The 22,185-nt window shown below is 42.2% G+C and overlaps 1 protein-coding gene across 6 annotated transcripts in view; it reads right to left on the bottom strand.

Annotated features, from left to right (window-relative positions):
* The window catches only part of UGGT2 (UDP-glucose glycoprotein glucosyltransferase 2), a 188,636-nt gene that overhangs the window by 94,963 nt on the left and 71,488 nt on the right, over positions 1–22,185 (bottom strand). For all 6 annotated transcript variants that reach the window (XM_075918810.1, XM_075918804.1, XM_075918807.1 and 3 more), the window contains 4 exons: positions 18,660–18,745; positions 15,474–15,609; positions 11,448–11,579; positions 3,600–3,764 (listed from right to left, as the gene is read on the bottom strand). In XM_075918810.1, the coding sequence (XP_075774925.1) occupies positions 3,600–3,764; positions 11,448–11,579; positions 15,474–15,609; positions 18,660–18,745 (519 nt within the window). The remainder of the gene's footprint in view (positions 1–3,599; positions 3,765–11,447; positions 11,580–15,473; positions 15,610–18,659; positions 18,746–22,185) is intronic.

Genomic DNA, 22,185 nt, shown 5'->3' with positions numbered 1-22,185 from the left:
AGGGATGGACGCTTAAACAAGTTCAGAGTGGAGACAGAAGTTGAGAACAGCCTGCTATTTCTGAAGGATGTAAACTTTCCAAAACCATAAATTCATTTGTTGGTGACTCCTTTTCTTGTGTTTCGTTTTCTTCAATCTCTTTTGCTGAGTTCAAATGTAGCAATAGATTTTGTTTTTCGAGTCATTGAGCAATATAAGGAGCCCTTCCCTTTGCCTTTGGTATTTTCCTTGAGATAAGAAGAATCCAATACCGTGGGTCAACATAAACTCCAGCAAAGAAATAAATATTATCAAAAAGCTTCTCTTTGCGTTTATGCATGGAGGACAGAATTCCTTCTGCGATTTGTCCACCATTTTCTTGCAAGAATTTTGACAGTTTTCGCCATTAAAACTCCCAGGGTTACATCGACAGCTTGAAGATACACGGTTGTTTGGTTTGGCTTTGCCAAGAGGTCTTGCAGGTTCTTCACTTCGTCCCATTCAGCTTTTGTTAACTTGAGTTCTCTTGTTCCAGCAGCAGCCACCTGTTCACAGTAAGATTGAAAAACAAGAAGCCGATCAATAATCGCAAATGTTGAACCCCAGCGAGCCACAGTATCCAATGATTGAGTTAGCCCATATAGATCAAGCAGAACACTTTGAATACCTGGGGTTCGTGGTTTGACGACGACTTGTTGAATTTTTGCCAAATTTTTGCCAAATTTGTTCAGTCCATCCCAGATTGCCAACCAAAGAGTGTGAATAGCACACCTCATCAGTTGGACTTTTGAGTCGTCCACATGAACCTAGGTTGGAAGTATGAGGCTAGGTTCATTAACCCATTGCGCAGCAGCATCCACGTTGAGTTCGATTTCATCCATTCCTTTAGTTCGTTCATCAGGAAAAATAGCTTCAGTTCTGTCCACATCCCTGTTCTCAGAGGTAGAAATGGATTCATTGTCCTCGTTGACATTTTTGACGGCACACGTCATGTTTGCTGCATTGTCAATGCAGATGCTCAGTACTTGCATTTCACTGATCCCAAATTTTTCTAAAATAGCTTTTACTTGACTTTTCACATAGGAAGAATTGTGACGCCCTTCAGTGTTGATTATGTCCAAGGTTTTTACCACAGCTTTCTCTTTTCCTTCTTCATAGTACTGAGCATTGATTGCCAGGAAATTTCTGTTTTCACGGGTTGCCGCATCCATTTTCAGGTAGCACAATTTTTGCTCCAAAGCTTTCTTGACCTCTTTGTGACCAAACTCAGCTGTGCTGACAACTACATGACGAACTGCATCGTGCCCCGTGGAAACACGAAGCTGCCGACCCATTTCACCTGCAATTTTTTTGGAATCCTTTGTTCTTTAGCCTGAAGGTAGTGAGCGGTGTTGAACTCAAGCAAACCATTTCCATCAGCCCTTCACGGAAAGTATTAGCATCCATGGCGACTGTAACCTTTGAGGACTTCAACTAGGAGTCAAGTTTTGTTTGCTCAATTTTGGGTTTCTTTTCAGATGAAGTGCCGCAAAAAATCTTTTCTCCAGGAGTTTTCAAAGAGCCAGATGAACGTCTTTTAGCCGCGTCACCTTTCTGTTTTGCCTCATCTTCCTGGTCCTTTTTTGTAGCCAGAGCCACAAAGTTTTCAGGATGGTTATGTTTTACTTGCCACCAAAGGTTGAAACTTTTCATGGCACTTGCTTCACTTGTTTAGAAGCTACATGGTTTGAGCTCACCATTCATTTCCTTTTCCACCTTGAACATTGCCAATTTCTTCTTTGCTTTTCTCAGAAGCCCAAATTTGGGCTTTTCAAATTAAAAGTAAAGACGTTATTGAGATCCTTTTCCGTAAATCGGCTATCAATCATGGGGGACAGATTTGATTTTTTTGTTCAAGCCATGGCCAAATCTTCTTGTGCTGCTACCACATTCAAAAGTTTCTTGTTATGATCTTCGAAAAGCAATGAACAAAAGCATTAAATTTGTTTATAATGTACCTACTTGTGATAAATTAAAAGTACCTGAAGTGGTTAAGGTATTTTGGATTTTCTGTACAAAAATGATCGCATTTTCTTTTTACACAAAATTATTATTAAAGCATATTTTAATATTTTATCATGTTTCTTGCAGTTTTAGTGAAGTAAGAAGTATTTTAATATACATAATTAATATACATTTTTATTTATAAATTGCAAGTTAGTTTTTCTTATGACATTTTGTGGTAAAAATATTCAAAATATTTTCCAAGTTTTTAATTAATATCTCAAAAACGCTTTAATATAGACATATCAATGAAATTTGGTATGTGCCATAGTGTTAGCATATGCTATCCCTGTTCTACAACATTAGTTGTTGGGAAGTAACAAGGCTACATGTTACAAGGTTAAAAATAATCACATACTAATCTATCTAATCTACGCGAGTACGTACTTGCCTAACCTTGGCACAAGGGTGGGAGCAGTCTGCAGTGTTGCCGGATTTCTGATAATTACCTGATTCTTTAATAAAACATATCTCCAAAAACTTTGTAATTTTGTATCTGTACATTAAATCTTGATTTCGGCTGAAGTGAGAATAAATGTGACATATCACGTAAAGTGGTAAAGTAGATGTTAATATCAGTTGTTATAAAATCTGAAACGTTTTGGCACCTTTAGGACTTTCTTGATAAAATATCATTCATTTTGGATTGAAAATGAAAAAAACAAAAAACAAAAACTGGAGCAGTAGAGCAGTCAAGATTTTCTGAGCTTCGGCTCCGCTCCAGCTCCGGGCAAAAACCTTCAGCTCCACTGCTCTGCGCTCCAGCTCCGGGCTCTGCTCCAAAGCCCTGCTCCCAATATTACACAACTCAAATACAATAACACAAACAGTGCACACAACACATCCAGCCCCTCATGGCATCACATACCCATAATTTGCCACTTGAAGAAATCAACACAAATCTAACAGTTAATAGCCTAGACACACACTAACAATTGCCAAACAACAATATATCAACATACACAGTAACCCTACTTGGAAGCCTAGAATACCTGTGGATTCAGCATGAAGTGATGGAAACTGCTATAAGCATGGCTGAAAACTCTGTTTAGAATATCACCAGGGTGAATAATCAATGAAATAATCACAATGTGTTACCATCCAATTTTTAAATTCTCATCCATTTTTTACTTTTATACATACATGGTTTACAATCTATATTTGTGTGACAGCACAGAAGTCAGACTAGAATGAATTTCTATTCCTCTTTAATTTAGAGCTTTTAGATATCCAATGCTAAGACAAGGATTGCTTAAACAGAAAATAAATGTATAAATAATCTATGAAAGAGATTTTAACAGCTCAGGTCCAAATTTCCTTATGAATAGCTACAATTTTTCTTCACTTCTTGTCTGAAAACATCTCAAAGATTAACATGTACTGTGTAACCTTAGAGCTTCAATAATCAATATGCATTAAGTTTCAAATTCATGAATGCAAATTAAAGTAATGGTCATTTCAGCTTTCGTAACAATAATTTCAAACAATCTCATTATAAAATACAGGTTGTAAGCATGACTATAACAATCTATTGTCAAATATTTCACCTTACATTCTTTCATAAATGCTAAGCATACCATGAAAACTGCTCTCTGGAAGAACCCTGTGGCATCAGTGATCCTCTGGAGAATAACTGTCTCTAACTCTGCAGCAGTCATCTCTTTACCGATAAAGGGCACACCATTAAACAGAGCTTGAGGCAATGAGCCCAGGCCAGTCTTTTTATAAAAGGTTGCTCCTGCCTATTCAAATAAGGAATATCACAGAGTTAAACAGAATGTGGTTGACTGTAATAAGAAAGAAAATTAATATCAAGACACAAGGAACACTAATATCTAAGCCCTCTCTGCTGTGGCCTACATTTATGAATCATAAAGTGTAAACTAAATTCACAATTCTGTTAGGATTTTTCAGAACGTGGCTTGGAAAAATAAACAGTTAAATTGTACATAAAGCACACATTTATCAAAAAAGGAAGGACAAAAAACTGTAAACTCATATAAAAATATTTAGACCTTTGTTTTTATGTCACTATCATGAACTATTTAAAGAATATTAATCAAATGCAGCACAGATGATATTATAGCTAAGACATTATTTAAGATATATAGTTGAAAACAGTGTCTGAATGAACTTCAGAAAATTACCCACATTTTAATAATAAAAGAAAATATTCCCTTCCAATATTATGCATAAAATTCACTACTATATTTCCTGTTTCCTTTTACTATGCCTCTCTCACCTCACTGACAGAGAAGTATGGTGACTTTCCTCTACATATAGTGGTTGACCTTTAATATTATGATCTAACAGAATACTTTTTAAAGAAACATCTACTGATAATAGAAAAAACAACTTCTGATAACAGAAAGTATCAATTTCAAGAGAGACATATTTGTACTAACTGACTGAGCAAGTCCCTGCTTGGAAAAATGTTTCCATCTGAAAATTACAAGCATTCAAAATAACAGAAAAAACAGCACAGTTCCACTTCTTGCCAACAATGTGGCCCTCTATAAAAAATCTCTACTCCAATTCACCAAAAATCTTACATTCAAGAAGAACAATTCAGTGAGACTTTAGTACTGGCAGTCTCCAGGTTACGCGGATCCGACTTATGTCGGATCCGTAGTTACGAACGGGGCTTTTCTTGCCCCGGAGGACGCGGGTGGCAGGACCGCCCAGACACACCGTGGTCCCACCGCCCGCATCCTCCGGGGGGAGAAAAGCTGCTCCACGTCTCCCTGGTCTGCAGGGGGGAGCCCCTCCCCAGCAGACCAGGGAGACGCGGAGCAAAGCCGCAGCGGACTTGGGGGGCGGGACCGCGGCACGTCTGGGCGGTCCCGCCGCTCGGGTCCTCCGCGGCTTTGCTCCGCGTCCCCCTGGTCTGCTGGGGGCCCCGAGCAGCTTTTCTCGCTTGCGAAGGACCCGAGCTAGGGGACTGCCCAGACGCGCTGCAGTCCCGCGGCCCGGGTCCTCCACGTCTTTGCTTCGCGTCTCCCTGGTCTGCTCCCTGGGGACCTACCCGGCAGCGCCCCAGCTGCTCTGTCCCAGGCGTCCAGATTCAGCCGCTGTTGAAACTGATCAGCAGCTGATTCCAGGAAGCCCGGGGCAGAGCAACACTGCCTCGGGCTTCCTGTAGTCAGCCGCCAGCTCCGACTTACATACAGATTCAACTTAAGAACAAACATACAGTCCCTATCTTGTACATAACCCGGGGACAGCCTGTATAGAGAAATCAATGCATGAAAAAATAAACTAGGCTAAAATTTAATAGGACACATTCTACTCTCTCAGACCTCAGTAAGAATGCTCACCTCCATTATATATGACCTGGTACTTAAATTAACAAGAGAAAGGTTTCAACTCTATACTTCAAATGATAAATACTGGCTACATCAAACTAAAACTGAGAAAATAGACTTCATAAATGTTCATTTTTTCTCTGGAAGATTTGCCTTTAGTGTCTCAGGCTATGTCTACACTGCACACTTATTTGAAAAAAGCTATTCCGGAATAGTTATTCCGAAATAGCTTATTTTGAAATAGAACGCCTACATTACAGGGAAGCCTCAAAATTAGTCTGAGGCAGGCTTCCCTAACGTAGATGTGCTATCTTGATTTAGAGCCCCAGGGGGCACTGGGGAGGAATAACTTAGAATGGCTCTGGTGAGGGGCTATTTTGAAATAGCAGCAGTGAGTGTCTATACATGCCTTATTTTGAAATAGGCATTATTCCTCGTAGAATGAGGTTTACTGATTTTGGAATAAGCCATCCATTATTCAAAATTATTTCAAAATGGCTGTGTAGACGATCAAATTGTTATTTCAAAATAATGCTAGTTATCTCGAAATAACAGTGCAGTGTAGATGCACCCTCACTGAACATTCATATCATCAAGAGGGCATGTATCAACAAAATCTTCTTGATAATCCTTGAATTTAAGAATTACATCTTAGTCTGGAGATTGTACAGTCAATTCCCTATAGATGGCCTCGTTTCCATTTACCAATCAACTCTACACGTATATCAGCTAAATATATCTGTTCTCCTTAGAATTTACACCATGATTGGAAGACGAAATTACTCACCTTCGTGCAATAACAATAGTTCTTCGAGATGTGTCCCCGTGGGTGCTCCACTCTAGGTGTCAGCTCGTCCCGGCGTCACTGGTTGGAGGTTTTCAATAGCCATTGTCAGCCAGACCACGCATGCGAGGTCAGCATCTCGCGCTGTTTGTGCCCTTTGATCATTGCACGCGGTCTGGCCCCTGCCAGTTCCTCTCACTGCTTAGTTATCTGCAATTAGAAGCAAAGAAATCTCCAAAGCGGGGAGGAGGGCGGGACATGGAGCACACACGGGGACACATCTTGAAGAACCATCGTTACTGCATGAAGGTGAGTAACTTCTTTTTCGAGTGGTCCTTGTGGGTGCTCCACTCTAGAGGTATGTCTAGACTGCATCCCTCCTGTCGGTAGAGGGATGCAGATTAGGCAGGTCGACATTGCAAATGCAGCGGGGATTTAAATATTTTTTCCAATATTCTAGGTATAAGTACCGTTGGGGGAAATGTGTAGAGCAATGACATCCTCCAGCTGATTAGGAGTGCATCCCCCAGTGATCCCTTGCCAATACTTGCCTTGGAACAAAAAAGTTGGCACTTCCTGTTGTGTGGGGTGGCAAATAGATCTATTAGAGGCATTCCCCACATGCGGAAGATTCGTCGAAGGATGTCTGCTTGTATTTCCCACTCGTGGTCCAGTGGAAACTATCTGTTGAGAGAGTCTGCAATAGCATTGTTGGTGCCAGGTAAGTAGGATGCTGTGATAGAGATGCTGTTTCAAATGTACCAGTTCCACAGATGGACCGCTTCCGCACATAGGAAATGTGATCTTGCTCCTCCTTGCTGATTGATGTAATACATCATGGCAATATTAACGATCAACACTCTGACAGTAGTGCCGGTTATTTGAGCGCAGAAGTATTTGCATGCGTGAGAGATAGCCTTCAGTTCCAGAAGATTTATGTGCAGAGCACACTCGGAATCTGACCAGCTGCTCTGCACCTTCATTCCGCTCACATGTGCGCCCCAGACGGTGATGGAGACGTTAATTGGAAGGTTGCGGACGATGGAACGAGACCCCTGCCATGAGGTTGCATGATTTTGTCCACCATACAAGGGATCTGCAGATGTAAATTGGAGGTGCTACTGGTTTTTGAATGCTGTGTTTTGAAGGTATGATACCAAGGCTAGCCAACGCTGGAAGCATCGAAAATGCAGTCACGCATGAAGCACCACAGATGTAGTAGTGGCCATATGACCCATCAGCTGTAGGCAAGTGTGCACCGACATTGTAGGGGCACATATGAGAACCTTCATGAGGTCTTGTATTGCATGGAATCTCTCTATTGGTAAATATGCTCTCGCAGCGACAGAATCAAGCGTGGCGTCTATGAACTTTATATTTTGAGTCAGATCTAGTGTGGACTTCTGTTCGTTAACAATGAGTCCCAGGGAGTCAAAAGTCTGTTTGGCTAGTATAACCATATGGGACGTCTCGTGTTGTGTTCTGCCCTTTACAAGGTAATTGTCTAAATAAGGGAAGATGATAACATTCATGCGGCGCAGATGTGCCACCACAATGCAAAGCGTTTTTGAAAAAATCCTGGGAGTGGACGCTAGACCAAACGGTAGTATGCAATATTGGAAGTGGTCGTCTCCTACTACAAAACGGAGGAATCGCCTGTGTGCTGAGTGGATGGCGATGTGGAAATAAGCATCTTGCAGCTTGAGGGCTGCAAACCAGTCTCTGTTGTGAAGTGATGGGATTAAGGTGGTGAGAGTCACCATCTTGAACCGCTGTTTCTGGAGGTAACAATTCAATCTCCGCAGATCGAAAATGGGCCTCCATCTTCTGGTCTTCTTTTGAGTTAGAAAATAGCGGGAGTAAAACTCCCTTCCTCTGAATTGATCTGGGACACACTCTATCACCCTGATGAAGAGAAGGCGGTGGGCCTCTTGTCTTAAGAGATCCTCGTGAGATGGGTCCCTGAAGAAGGAAGGGGTTGGTGGGATGGATGGAGATGAATGGAATCGTGAATCCAGATACCACAAGTTCCAGAACCCATCAGTCAGATGTTATATAGTGGCCCACTGGTGGTAAAACGGCTATAAACGATGGTGGGAAAAGGGAGGAATGTGATGCTGGCTCGTAACAACGTGAGATGCTTGCACGCCCTCGACCGAGCCATCAAACCTATGCTTCGATGATGGTGGATTGGCCACGCGTACTGGTTGGGGAAGTCTACGCTGAGGTAGCTGTTTCGTGTGTGTCTGCTCTTATGGCCGCTGATGTTGTCTTTGATACTGGTAGTCATATGTTCTCTGGTAAGGATAATATTACTTATGTCTAAAGGGAGGGGTGTATATTCCCAGTGTGTGCAAGGTCATACAGGAATCTTTTCCAGAGTGGAGGACCTCAACCGTTTGATCTGCGAACAGTTTCCGTTTGTCAAACGGAAGGTCCTCCATCTTGCTCTGCAGCTCTTTGGGGACTCCAACTGTGGCTAGCCAAGACGCTCCTCTCATAGAAATGGCTGTGGCCCTGGATTCGTGTGGCTGTATCCGCGACATCCATCGTGATTTGAAGCCCTGCCCTAGAAGAAGCATAGCCTTCTTCTACCACTACCTTCAGGATCGGCTTTTTGGAGTCAGGGAGATATTGAGCCAGCTCAGTTAACTTTGAATAATTGTCGAAATTATGATTCGAGAGTAGAGCGGCATAGTTTGTGATGCGCAGGAGTAGGGAGGCAGACGAGTAAACCTTCCTGCTGAAGATGTCGAGCTTCTTTGAATCCTTGTCTGCCCCGGTGCTTCTCAACTGCGGCATCTTTGAGCTTTGTCAGGCCGCATCCACAACCAGAGAATTAGGTTGCAGGTGATTAAATAAAAACTCCAGGCTCTTCGATGGCATGAAGTATTTCTTGCAGGCCCATTTGCTAGTTGGTGTCGTAAATGCTGGGGTCTGCCAAATTTCTTCTGCAGCCTCCATGATTGCTTCGTCTATCGGAAGGGCAATTTTTGATCATTGTTGCAGATGGAGATTTTTCAGCAGACGATATTGTTTGGTCTGCACTTCCGCTAGCTGCACGTCCTGAGATTGAGCAACCCACTTAAAAAGTTCCTGAAATTGCCTCAGGTCGCCTGGGAAGACTGCCTCATCTGGAGAGAATGAAGACTGGTTGATTGGCGAAGTCTCCGGAGATTGATCCTCCTTTGGATATCTGACTTTCCTCCGGTTCAGACTGATGTGGTTGTGTCAGAGGACTGTTCGAAGGCGGGGCAGTAGGGTACTCCTTCTGTTTTGTGCGTGTGTCACAGCTGGAATGTGATGATAGTCCGGAGAGTAGCAGTAGCATGACGATCGGGCATAGAAGCAAGACCTATAACAACAGTGTGATCTGTGATATCGATCATAGTACTGGTCAGAATAAGTTGGGGAAGATAGTCTCAAGGATGCTATGCTGCCATGCCTTCTGTAATAGCATTGCTGAGCACAGTAAATGAGGCAAACACCTGCCAGATGGTAGAGGTGAAAGTGAGGTGTGCCTGTGAGAGTGTGTTGTATGGTCTCGCGGCAGCTCTTGGTGCAGTGATCTGGGGCTGAGCCGAGGTGACACAGACGCTCTGGTGGTGCGAGACCACTGATTCCCGTGTATAAGGGAATGGCGCATATGAGGTAAGAGGGACGGTGCCGGGGAGAAAGTTGGGGATGGTGAAAGTGATGGCAGATGCATGCTCGTTTTGCAAGAGGCTTTCCTTGGTGCCGGGACAGTGCCGCTGTCCACTCTGTCTGCTCTTCCCCATTATCAGCTGCTATTGGTGCCGATGTCTGACTCGGCTTCGCGCTCTGCGGTGCTGGAGCATACGGCACGGACGGTGCAGCTGCTTGTTCTGGCGCTGTCACATTTAGTTTTGGTGCCGGAGATCATGTTGTTGGCGGTTGCGAAGCTTGTTTATGAGCGGTTCTCGGTCCCGGAACTGTCTTCGGTGCCAACAGGCTGCTGGCGATGGGTGCTGGGACTGCCGATTTTTTAGATATGGCCACCAAGGATGTTTTTGAGGCCACGGGAGTAGATCCCAATGTGCCCGGCTTATCTCCTCTGCTGACCCTTACGGTGCGAGCAGCAGGCAAAGAGCGTGTGGGGGATGTTCTCAGTTTCTTTGCTGCTGTCGCCCCGGGGGACGAAGCTCTCCGCTTGTGCGCCACAGCTGCGTCTCAAGTCAGCGGTGGTGTGCCGCTTGCACAGGCCTTATCAAATAAAATCAGCTTCAGCCACATTTCCCTGTCCCTGCATGCCCTGGCTGTAAGTTTTAAACATGGCTACCCTTTTGGGGAATATGCGCTTCCCTCAGGCAACGGATACAGGCTGCATGGCCATCCAAGCCAGAATAGCCTCCTGGCAGAGAGAGCACTTTTTAGAACCTGGTGAACCAGGCATGGTGGGGTCTGGCCGAAAGACTGCCAAGAGCCCACAATCAAATATGAGGTAACGGTAATGAAGAACTAACTCTGATATATAACTACATACTAACAACTGTTATAAACATAAGAACTATGTAACTATAATTAATTATGAACTTTTACACAGAAAACTCCGTCTGACTGAGGAGACGAGGGAAGCTCCATCAGCAACTGAGGATGGTTGAGAGGAACTGGCAGGAGCTGGACTGCATGCAATGACTGAAGGCGCAAGAAGCTGACCGCGCATGCGTGGTCTGGCTGACAATGGCTATTGGAAACTTCCAACCAGTGATGCCCGGATGAGCCCAACACCTAGAGTGGGGCACCCAAGGGGACCACTTGAAGAAGAAGCAAAGTTCTCACAGTACACAGTCACTTTCTAAATAACATAAATTTCATTTCATCTCAGATCAGCTGAGGGCTTGAAAAAGTTCCCCAGCAATCTCTGATTGGTCAATATTACATGCACATATGCATTAATAATTCCTGTTTGTGATTTTGTTAACACTCCAGTGTCTGACCAAAGGAATCTTGGGAATCTGAGTCAGAAAGGTTATATCCACAAGGCAGATTCTCTCCCAGGAAGATATGATTTGCTAAGAAGATAGAATTGCTTCCTTAGCCAGGCTCCTTGGGTAACGTAGCATCTATAGCAAATGATACTTACCTAATAAATTTACCACTAAGTATCTTCCACAGTCGCAGCTGTACATAGTAGATAGGAATCAACATGAAATATTATTATTGAGGGAAATAATCCAAATTGGCCTTTCCAACACTGCAATAGTCTGAAAAAAATCTAACCCATTTTATTTAAGTATTAATTTCTTAGAAACTAATAAATAAAAAACTAAGCTCTGTGCAGAGAACTATTTGTTGAAACTCTTCTGTTAACATACCTTTCTTTTGTCATCATAATCAGAATCAACACCCAGTATACTCTGAATATCAGCATGAGGGAACTCATTTCTAAGAACATTCCTCACATGGTTAACAGTGAAAACTTCTCCATCTTTCATTTTATGGTACATCTGTAAAAATTATAAAACAGATAAAATAATATTAATATTTATCATAACAATATACATTGTTTTAAGTAGAATATAGGATATATTTGATTTAATAGTTTACTATCCTATCTTTGACAGTAGTTAATAGTTGATATTGCAGAGGAAAGTACATCCAATATTCTGGGTCAGCTAGCAATACTTTTAATGGCTGAGAAGAATTCCCTTCTACTTCCTGTTTAGCTCTTAGCATGAACTTTACGGAAAAAAAGACATAAAACCGAATGAATGTTCCCCAGGTTACGGAGTTCAGTCCTCCGCCATCACAAGCAACCTTGTTATACAGTCCCACTTATACATTTGTCCAGCTCTCTCCCAAAACTAGTTAAGTTGTTTGCCCCCACAATCTCTATTGATAGCTATTCCAGAACCTCACTCCTCCAACCGTTAAACACCTTCTAATTTCCAGCCTTTATGTGTTCGTAGTTACTTTATACCCATGTCTTCTTGTGCTAACATTGTCTTTTAGCTTAAATAGCTCTTCACCCTCCCTCATGTTCACTCCCCATACATTTATACAGAATAATTATAACCCCTCTCTGCCCTCTTTTTACTAGACTGAACAAACCATGTTCTTCCAGATTCTTCTCATAAGATAGCTGCTTCTTGTCCCTGATCATCCTACTAATTCTTCGCTATACCTGTTCTAGTTTGAATTCTTCTTTCTTGAGCATGGGTGAATAGAACTGAATACAATATTCCAAGTGAGGTCTTAAAAGTTCCTTGTACAAGGGCATTAATATTTCTCTTTCTTTACTAGAAATGCCTCACCTGATTATATTTGCCTTTTTCACAGCCACATCATACTGGTAACTTATCATAACTCTGTGACCAACCCACATACCCAGGTCTCTCATCTCTTCAACCATTTCCAAGTAAGCCCCCATCTAACCTTTGTAAAATCCGAAAATTTCACTAGCACACTTCCACTTTTTGTTCTAAGGTCATTAATGAAAATATTGAACAAGATTGGTTCCAAGACTGATCTTTGAGGAAATCCACTAGTAACCACCCTCCAACTGAAGAGTTTATTTTTCAGCATCACCAGCTGCCTTCTCCCTTTCACCCAAATTCTTACTCCCTTACCATTCTGGTTCTAAGTCCCTATCTTCTCTAAGGGTATGTCTACACTACCCCGCTAGTTCGAACTAGCGGGGTAATATAGGCATACCGCACTTGCTAATGAAGCCCGGGATTTGAATTTCCCGGGCTTTATTAGCATAAGCGGGGAGCCGCCATTTTTAAATCCCTGCTGCTTCGAACCCCGTGCAGCGCGGCTACACGGGGCTCGAACTAGGTAGTTCGGACTAGGTTCCTATTCCGAACTACCGTTACTCCTCGTGAAATGAGGTGTACCGGTAGTTCGGAATAGGCACCCTAGTCCGAACTACCTAATTCGAGCCCCGTGTAGCCGCGCTGCACGGGGTTCGAAGCAGCGGGGATTTAAAAATGGCGGCTCCCCGCTTATGCTAATGAAGCCCGGGAAATTCAAATCCCGGGCTTCATTAGCAAGTGCGGTATGCATACATTACCCCGCTAGTTCGAACTAGCGGGGTAGTGTAGACATACCCTAACTTAATTATTTTCCACAGTGTGTAAAATGCTCTACTGAAGTTCAAGCATATTTGAACTATTGCATTTCTCTCTTCTAAAAACCAGTTATTTTATCAAAAAAATCAAGTAGATCTGGCACAATCTGATCTTCCTTTGGCAAATCCATGATGAATTACATCCACATTTCTATTTACTTCCATGAATTCAAAATTTTTTCCTTCGCAATTTATTCCAAAGTCTCATCAATTACCAAGATTAGATGTATAAATCTGTAATTGACTACATCACTTTTTTAACCTTTCTTAAACATAGGTACAGGTTTATCCTCTCTAGTCCAGCGTGCTCTGTTTTGGCAACATCCATGGTCTGGAATGATTTTAGTTAGCTGGATGTCCACTTATCATGGGTATGGCTAAGCTTCCTGCAGTCTCAGAAAGTTTGTTTACAGCCACCAGACCTGACTCTCAGTGTTTTGTGTTGTTATTTAGCTCTAATTTACCCCTAAATATCTTCTGAGAGACCAGTAAGCAGTGGAAGTGTAGGTAATGCTGCTACACAATATTGACCTCCTGTGGTTCAGCAAATTCTCTGATTTAGCACCAGTCAGGCCCTGAGGATACCAGACTAAAGATGTTCATCCTGTGTAATGTTAGCTGTTCTCTAATCATACAATGTTATCTCGGAACAGATAGATGTATTAAAAATCGCAGTTACTGGACTAGTAATCACAGTATTACTGTTCTTTCAGTATTTTGGCATGAAAATTATCCAGTGCCCAGATTTGGTCATTTCTATACACCCATTTCCATCAGCCATCCTACATTCAATATTATAATCTTTACTGAAAATCAAGGCAAAGTATTTATTTGGTATTTGAGATATATCTAGATCATCTATATTCTCCATGGTATACAGCAGCCAAATCTTATCCTTCCTTATTCTTTTTATTTAAAAAAATCCCTTATTATTTAATTTAATTGAGCAAGTCTCAATTCATTCCTTCATTTTCTAAACTCCATTATGTAGCTTCCTTTGCTGATAAATTCCTTCTTCTATTCCCTCAGGTCCCTCTACTTATACCTAAAATACTTTTGAAGTGGTTATTTATCCACTTTAGGTCTAGAGCCTTTCTCTGTTCAATTTTTCTCCTTGCTTAGAATGTAAATTGCAAATAATTCCTATATAATTGATTCAAATAAATTCCAAGTCTAAATTCTCCCATTAGAGAATAAAGTCTCCCATTTTGACAAAATTCCCAATAGTATCTCTCTAATAATATTAAATGAAGAGATGTCTGTTCACATTTGAGTCTGGCCCTTAAAGTGCTCTTCCAGTTTCTCCTCTCTGGTCCATTTCTACCTACCTACCTAAGAAATCTGTAATGCATTCATCACTGTAAGTTTTTATACATCTGCTCCTAGAGAATGGTACTGGACAAAGAAAATTAAAAAATGCATTATATACAATTACAAATTTTTTAAAAATCTGTTTCTACCCTATTCTCTAGTTCAATATTTTGTGAACAGTCCTTGCAGATCTCCTATGCTTCAAGTCATCCAATGTTTCCTGTGTATGTCCCTAAATACTCCCTAAATTTCCCCTTTGAAGCCACCCACTCTTGCAGAGGATGACAGACTTCTCTTGCAATCTCTGAGCCAGAATGATTTCTATGCTTTTCTAGAGACATGAAGAGTCAAGTAGACTAGGCAAATGCTTATATAAAAAAAATGTCTTATCCAGTCTGCCCCATTTTCTATAGTATAAAATGACCACAGAAGTCCTATAAAGTAGTGGTACATGCCATATGTACGTAGGGTGCCATGCTTGGAAAAGAAAATACTGGTCGGTCTGAGTCAAAGTGCTGCGCGTGCCCCACCCCACAAAAGACAGCAGCGACCCCCTTGGGTTGTGCACCGCTTCTATAAAGCATAAGGAATGGCCTAAATAACTTCAAATATCATTATTCCAATGTGTGCCACAACACAAATGATAAGGCAGTCATGAAAAAGCCATATAAAAAGCCCAGAACTATGACTCCAAATGAAAATACTGACTACTAAAATACCTTCTTTTCATCCTTGAAGAAAATGTGTAGACAGACAATATTACCAAAATGAATGTGAGGAGCATGAAAATACTTTTCAGTAAGACATCCTGCAGCAATCTAACATCAATTTTGTTTCTAACTGAAGGATAAGAAAATATACTGTGCAGTCACAAGGAGGGGAAATTCTGCGTTTACAGGAAAGCAAAAAGTTTTAAAAAAATATTATGCATTATTTTTATCTATTTACAGGCACTAACATTTATCATGGAGATAAAAGCTTGAGTGGTATCAGATTCTTCTCTAATATAGTTAAAAGCTCTAAAAAGAGCTACTCCAGCATCCTTATTCCCATCAACTTCTTCATTAGTATTTAGGATGAAAACAAATCCAACTCTGTAGAGGGAAAAAAATTCTTGGTAAGTATTAATTATCTGGCTTTTAAACTTTATTGAAAACAGAATGAAAATACTGCAATTTCTCATGATTGTTCAAACACAAACAATGCAAGGATTTTCTACCAATATTCTACAAATTAATATCTGCGATATTTTTTCCTGGAGAAAGGAGGCTGGTTATGTGATTGCAGTCTTGTAAGCATATATCCCAGTCTTAGGGAGTGTCCTGTATTTCGGAGAGAATATGGGCTCATCTAGACTACAGGGAATGGTTAAAAGAAGATATGCAAATTCCACAGAAATTTGCATTTCTTCTTCTAATCACACTTTCGAAAGATCTGCAGAATTTGCATGTCCTCTTTTGACCATTCTGTGTAGTCTAGATACGCCCTATAAGGGAAGGTTGCTCACCCTATGCAGTAATTGGAGTTCTTCAAGATGGCTGTCCCCATTGGTGCTCCATCCTGGGTGTGCCAGCTCTGCTGCTCCCACCAGAGATTCTTAGTAGCAGTGCCCCCTCAGCTGGCGGCGTGTGCAAGGCTCAGATGCAAGACGCATGGTGTGTGCAATGTGCATGCGTGGCCAGCCAACTCGTCAGTTCTTCTCAGATCCGGACCCAAGCAGAAATCCAAAGCAGAGGGGAGGAGGGTGGGTGGCGGAACACCCACGGGGACAACCACCTTGAGGAAGGGACAGTTACTTACCTGTGTAGTAACTGGAGTTATTCGAGATAGTTGTCCCCCTGGGTGCTCCATCTGAGGTGCTTCAGTGCCACTGAGCCCGAGATTTGTGACAGCAGTGCCCCTGGCTGGCCACGCGTGCAGGGAGCCGGTGTGTGTTCTGAGGAGGCTATTGCGCATGCGCGTCCAGCGCCCCCCCCCCCCCCCCCCCCCAAGTTCCTTCTCTGACCCGGACATGCTGTTTTCCAAAGCAGAAGGGAGGTTCGTGAGAAGGGTTTGAACTTCTGGAGGACACTAGATTTCTGTTGTGGTTAGCCAGCAAGGAGCCACGCACGCAGGTGAAGGCACTGGATGGCAGGGTGATGGATCCTCCTGTTCTGTTGCGTGAGCAGTGAGGTGAGGTGGTAGATGTCTGGCCATGTGTACTAGAGCTGGATACCAAGTCTGTCTTAGCCACCTTGGTGCCAGCAGAATCACTTTGGCTCTGTCCTGCTTTATCTTTAATATCACTCTCTAGATGAGTGGGTGTAGCCAGACAGGAACCCCCCTGTAACATCCATCTTTGCTTGCCTGGTGCATGCAGGGCACACAGAGCAGTAAAAGCCTTGAACAGAAGGCCCGGGCTGCTGTGTGACCCTGAATGGCCGTAAACAGAGATACGCCAATTGCTGACCAAGAGGCTGCTGAGGAGTGCCCTTGACTGAAACCCATATTGATACGAACACACAGCCGTCTGCGGAGGAGGAATCTCTTGCCCAGTAAAAAAAAAAAGTGTCCAGTACTTACAATTTAGTTCTCTCTCTTGCAAGTGTAAATTAACTTGAAACTTGCTTCTAAGAACTGGCGTCACAAAGACAGACTAGTACAATCTGGTATCTTAGATAAGAAAGAGGATACGGGTCCCTATGGGTATAAAGATGGGTCCAGCAGCACATTTACTCTGAGTGTCAATCTACCATTTATCTGCTGGTCAGGTTAGGTGTTTGACCTCCCGAAGTTCCAAAGCGATGCCCACCTCGTATTCATCTTTCCTAGGAATTGAGGGACTGGCCCTGGCTTGACCCGCTGGAGTCGAGAGGCACAGAAGGGGGTAAAAATTGTACCTGGATGTGGTCCTTTGTCTTAAGTGTACACATAAACTTAGAGCTCTTTAAAGATTAAGCTGTCACTTGGTACCATTATATCTGTTTTCTATCTTTATTTTCTTTGTAACCATTTTTAAGATCTATATTTGCTAGCAGTTAAGAAATAGAGCAATAGCCATTGTAACCATATGATTTATAAGCTTCTTTAATAAACCTGTAACTGTTTAAGCTTTAACCCGACTCCTTCAGTTGCTGTAACAGAACCAAGCACAATTTAAAAGAACTTCAGCCGGTCATAAGGGACAGATATAGGAAGAGCTTGGGCGTTTTGGATCGGGTCCCTCCCAGGGGACAGATCTGTTGGGGCATCTCTCAGTCTTCCCTAAACTGCCCGCTGCACAGGGATCCTGTATCCTAGCAGTTGAAATCTGAGATGTAATAAGCTCTCCCTATAAACTCTGGGGTGTCTGTCAGCCTGTTGGCTGCCCTCCGCGACGGGATCCCGGTTCTAGCAGTAAAGATACAGACGTTAAACCTTTTCTCGGTAACACACACACACACACACACACACACACACACACACACACACACACACACACACTGCCCTGACCGTCGGCTGACAATGGGATCGGTGGAATGCATATGTTAGGGGTGCAGCCCATGTGACGCTGAACATATTTGGCCAGAGCTGGGCCCAGTCCCATACTGGAGCAGTAATGAGGGCACAGTGAGATTCTGTGTGTGGCAAAAAGGTTCATCGTAGGGAACAACCATCTGCAAATCAGATGATTGATGGCTGATCTGTTCATCTCCCACTCATGGTTGAGGGAGAAGTTCCTGCTGAGATCGTCCGCTAACATATTGTCTTTGCCTGGAATAAATGTGGCTATGAGTTTAATGTAACAGAGAATGCACCATTCCCACAACTGTACTGCTTCCCGACAGAGTTGGTGAGAGCAGATGCCACCCTGCTTGTTGATGTAGTGCATTGTTATCATGTTGTTCTTCAGTATGTGGACAGTATTGCTGTGTATTATGTGAGAGAAGTGCACATGCATGCATACTGAAATACTCTGAGCTCTAGCAAGTTGATGTGTCTGTGTTGCTTGTCCGGTGTCCACCTGACTTGGACTACCTGATCCTGTAGATGAGCCCTCCAACCTGCTAGTGAGGTGTCTGGTAATTGTGAGCACTGGAGGGGTTCCGTTGAAACGGGAGATGAAAAGGGAAATATAATATTAATCAAAAAGCAGTTATCAATTAACACTGACATTTTACATTACCTAAGTGGTATATTGTGATGAAAGAATAATTCTGCTAGTTTCACAAAATCAACCGCATGTGTCTGGACAGGATCAATAAACAGTATCTAATAGAAAAAAAAGTACATAATATAGTTACTATATAATCTCTTTAGTTTTTTTTCAGACTTCAAATACAATATAGTATAGAGATTTCAAAAGGAATTGTGTAGTATTACATACAGCTCTCTATTGTCATCTCAGAAATTCATCACAAGAAAATATTAGGAGTACATATGCAAACTACTTCAGAGTTTATGTATTTGTATTAAAAACTGAACATTTAGAGATAAACATCAACTCCATTTCACCATAATTGTGAAATTACAATTCTCTTTTTGAAATGTAGAGAGCTATATCTTTTTCATAAACTTAGACCTTGTTCTAAATATGCTGTCACTTCCTGCAATACATCTTGAAAAACAGGAGTAATGGCTAAATAAATATATAAAGCTAAACAATTTATCCCATCTAACTTTGTGTGCAAAAATTAGAAACATTTTTAATTTGAAAAAAAAAACCCTTCACCTTTCTCTCTGCTGCATTTTTGTTTTCGGTTTTTATTTTTGCTGTTGTTGATTTGTTTTAGCTTGAAATGCAAAATCATCTTTACTTACAATCTTAGAAGATGAAAATGCAACTAATCCACATGAGTGGACACTTGTATCTACATGAATCAGATTACAGAACTAAAACCTTTGCTATGCAGTCCTGCAATGTAATCCAGTTTAGTGTTCATCATAATTTGCCTCCTATTTAACATACATTACCTATAACAACATTTTATAGAACTGGGCAAAAAACCCTTAAAACCTACTCTTTGATTAAACACAACGGTGCCTTTTATTAAGTTGTAAAGTTTCTACAACGTAGAGCCTTTTACTTACCAATATTTAGATATGTGTGCACATGCACTCACACAGACTCTCTTTCTATTATATATAGACACACATATGAGCGCACATATTTATTATAAACAAAATTTTTTATTTTATATACTATTATGTGCTTTAAGGTTATCGTGCATTTTTATTACCAAATTAATAATTTTGTTTTTAGCAGAATCTTTTTTCACTCCTACTTTTGAAACAAATGTAAAACTGAAAAGATGGTCAGCTACAGAGAAACTATACTTCACATCAAAATAATAAATTAAAATTAACAACTGACAGTAACTACATATTTTGAAATTTTCTTCTTAAATATTAGTTAATAACTAATTTTAAAAGGCCTACACTAGTTAACATTTATCTTCAATATTTTATGTATTAACATGGAGCAGAAATAACTTTGATAATGGAATGTACCTTTAAGACTGCACGATTAAGAACAACAAAAATCAGGGAATGTCTCACACTTCCACTATAAGACCATACTTTCAGTTGCTTATGACTTTGTTGTACTTGGTCTGAATGTTTTTATGCCAAGTATTTGTCTCATTAAGCTCAAAACCAATGTTACAAAAGTACAACCATTTCACTGAAAAGCTGTAGTACCTTTGTTGCAGAGATCTGAATTTTAATAAGGGAACAGCCATATCATCAGGGAAGTGTTTTTTCCAATCTCATGAAAATCCACCCAAATGTCAAGTTTTGAACCTCTGTAAGTCTCAATTTGCACCTACTCAGTAGACAATTCTCCAAAACTTGTGTTTACAATGAGCATGTTGAACACAAGGGGTTCATGGACTGAGGAGGACTTTGCCTGCAATTGTTTCTCCTCACAGCCACAGGGCACTGGACATAGGAACTAAGAGAAGGGAAAATGCTTGTGCATCCTTAATTCCAGGATGTCCTAACTGTTAAGTGCTTTACTTTGCAAACTTTGCATTCTTTTAATGTGATTTTTATATACAATATAATATATAAAATAGAATTTCCCAAACATGGGCACTCCCAGCAGTTAGTGTTACTTATTTCACCACAATGGAAGCAACTCAGGCTTCCCTCCATTTCTTCTTTCCAAAACCACATTAGCCCTTTGAGTTCAGACTCATTTTGCTGGACTGCAGCAACTTTGCATTCTAATCCCGGTTTACTCTCCTTCTATCTGAGACAGCACAAAAATGTTTTAGAGTGTGAAAATTTCATCTCACAAATCAATGGAATTACCAATGAATTATTTTTCTCAGTAAGTGGAACCAGCTGATCTTCCTAAATTACTCTGTGCTGTACTTAAATTCCTTTTAACTCTCACTGATTATGTCTGTACAGGCTGTCCATGCTATAAGTCTAACATCTGTTCAAAAAAACTTGGATTTATAGCAAAACAATTTAAAGCGGGATTTTTTTCCCCTGCGGGTAACTTCCATTTGTGCAAATTGGAGGGGGGGGGAGGAGGAGGTTGAGCAACTTAAGAGTGGGCAATGGAAGGACTTATAACACAAAGGTTCCTACAAGTATCAACTACAGGCAGTCCCTGGGTTACGTACAAGATACGGACTGTAGATTTGTTCTTAAGTTGAATCTGTATGTAAGTCGGAACTGGCGTCCAGATTCAGCCGCTGCTGAAACTGATCAGTTTCAACAGCGGCTGAATCTGGATGCCAGTTCTAACTTACATACAGATTCAACTTAAGAACCCCAGGCATCCCCAAGTCAGCTGCTGCTGAAACTGATCAGCGGCTGATTCCAGGAAGCCCGGGGCAGGGGCTTCCTGTAGTCAGCCACTGGTCAGTTTCAGCAGCGGCTGACTTGGGGACGCCTAGGGCAGAGCAGCTGGGGTGCTGCCGGGTTGGTCCAGTAGCGCCCAGAGCAGCGCTACGGGACCAACCGGCAGCACCCCAGCTGCTGTACCACAGGCGTCCGGAGCAAAGCCGCGGAGCACGGGGGCAGCGGGACAGCCCAGACACGCCGTGGCTGTCCTGCTGCCCTCGGGCTCCTTGGCTTTGCTCTGCTTTGCTCCCCGTCTCCCTGGTCTGCAGGCCAGGGAGAAGGGGAGCAAAGCAGAGCAAAGCCGCGGAGCACGCGGGCAGCGGACAGCCCAGACGCGTCTGGGCTGTCCACTGCCCGCGTGTTCCGCGGCTTTGCTCCCCGTCCCCCTGGTCTGCAGACCAGGGAGACGGGGAGCAAAGCAGAGCAAAGCCAAGGAGCACGTGGGCAGCGGACAGCCCAGACACGTCTGAGCTGTCCCACTGCCCGCGTGCTCCGCCGCTTTGCTTCCTCTCCCTGGTCTGCTGGAGACCAGGGAGACGGGCCCCGTTCGTAACTGCGGATCCGACATAAGTCGGATCCCCGTAACTCAGGGACTGCCTGTACTTCAGTGTGGAATGAATGTATACTGGGCAATTTATAGTCAGGCTGCCGTGTATAGCGTAGATTAACCTGTCACCGTTGCACCTCCTTATTTCAGCAACACAAATTCCTGTTCATCTCTAAGGGAAGGTGGTGTTAATTTTTATGCCTTTGAACTTTAATGATAATGGTTGCTCCTCTGTGACCTTTCTCTGTGGAAGATATCAAGGTGACCTGATAGTGTAAATCAGCATGGTACTGTATAATACAAGCAG

This window comes from Pelodiscus sinensis, chromosome 1, assembly GCF_049634645.1.
Source record: "Pelodiscus sinensis isolate JC-2024 chromosome 1, ASM4963464v1, whole genome shotgun sequence".
NCBI classification, from domain to species: domain Eukaryota; kingdom Metazoa; phylum Chordata; order Testudines; family Trionychidae; genus Pelodiscus; species Pelodiscus sinensis.
The sequence above is the reverse complement of the archived record's forward strand: the minus strand, read 5'-3'. Positions and strand labels throughout refer to the sequence as shown.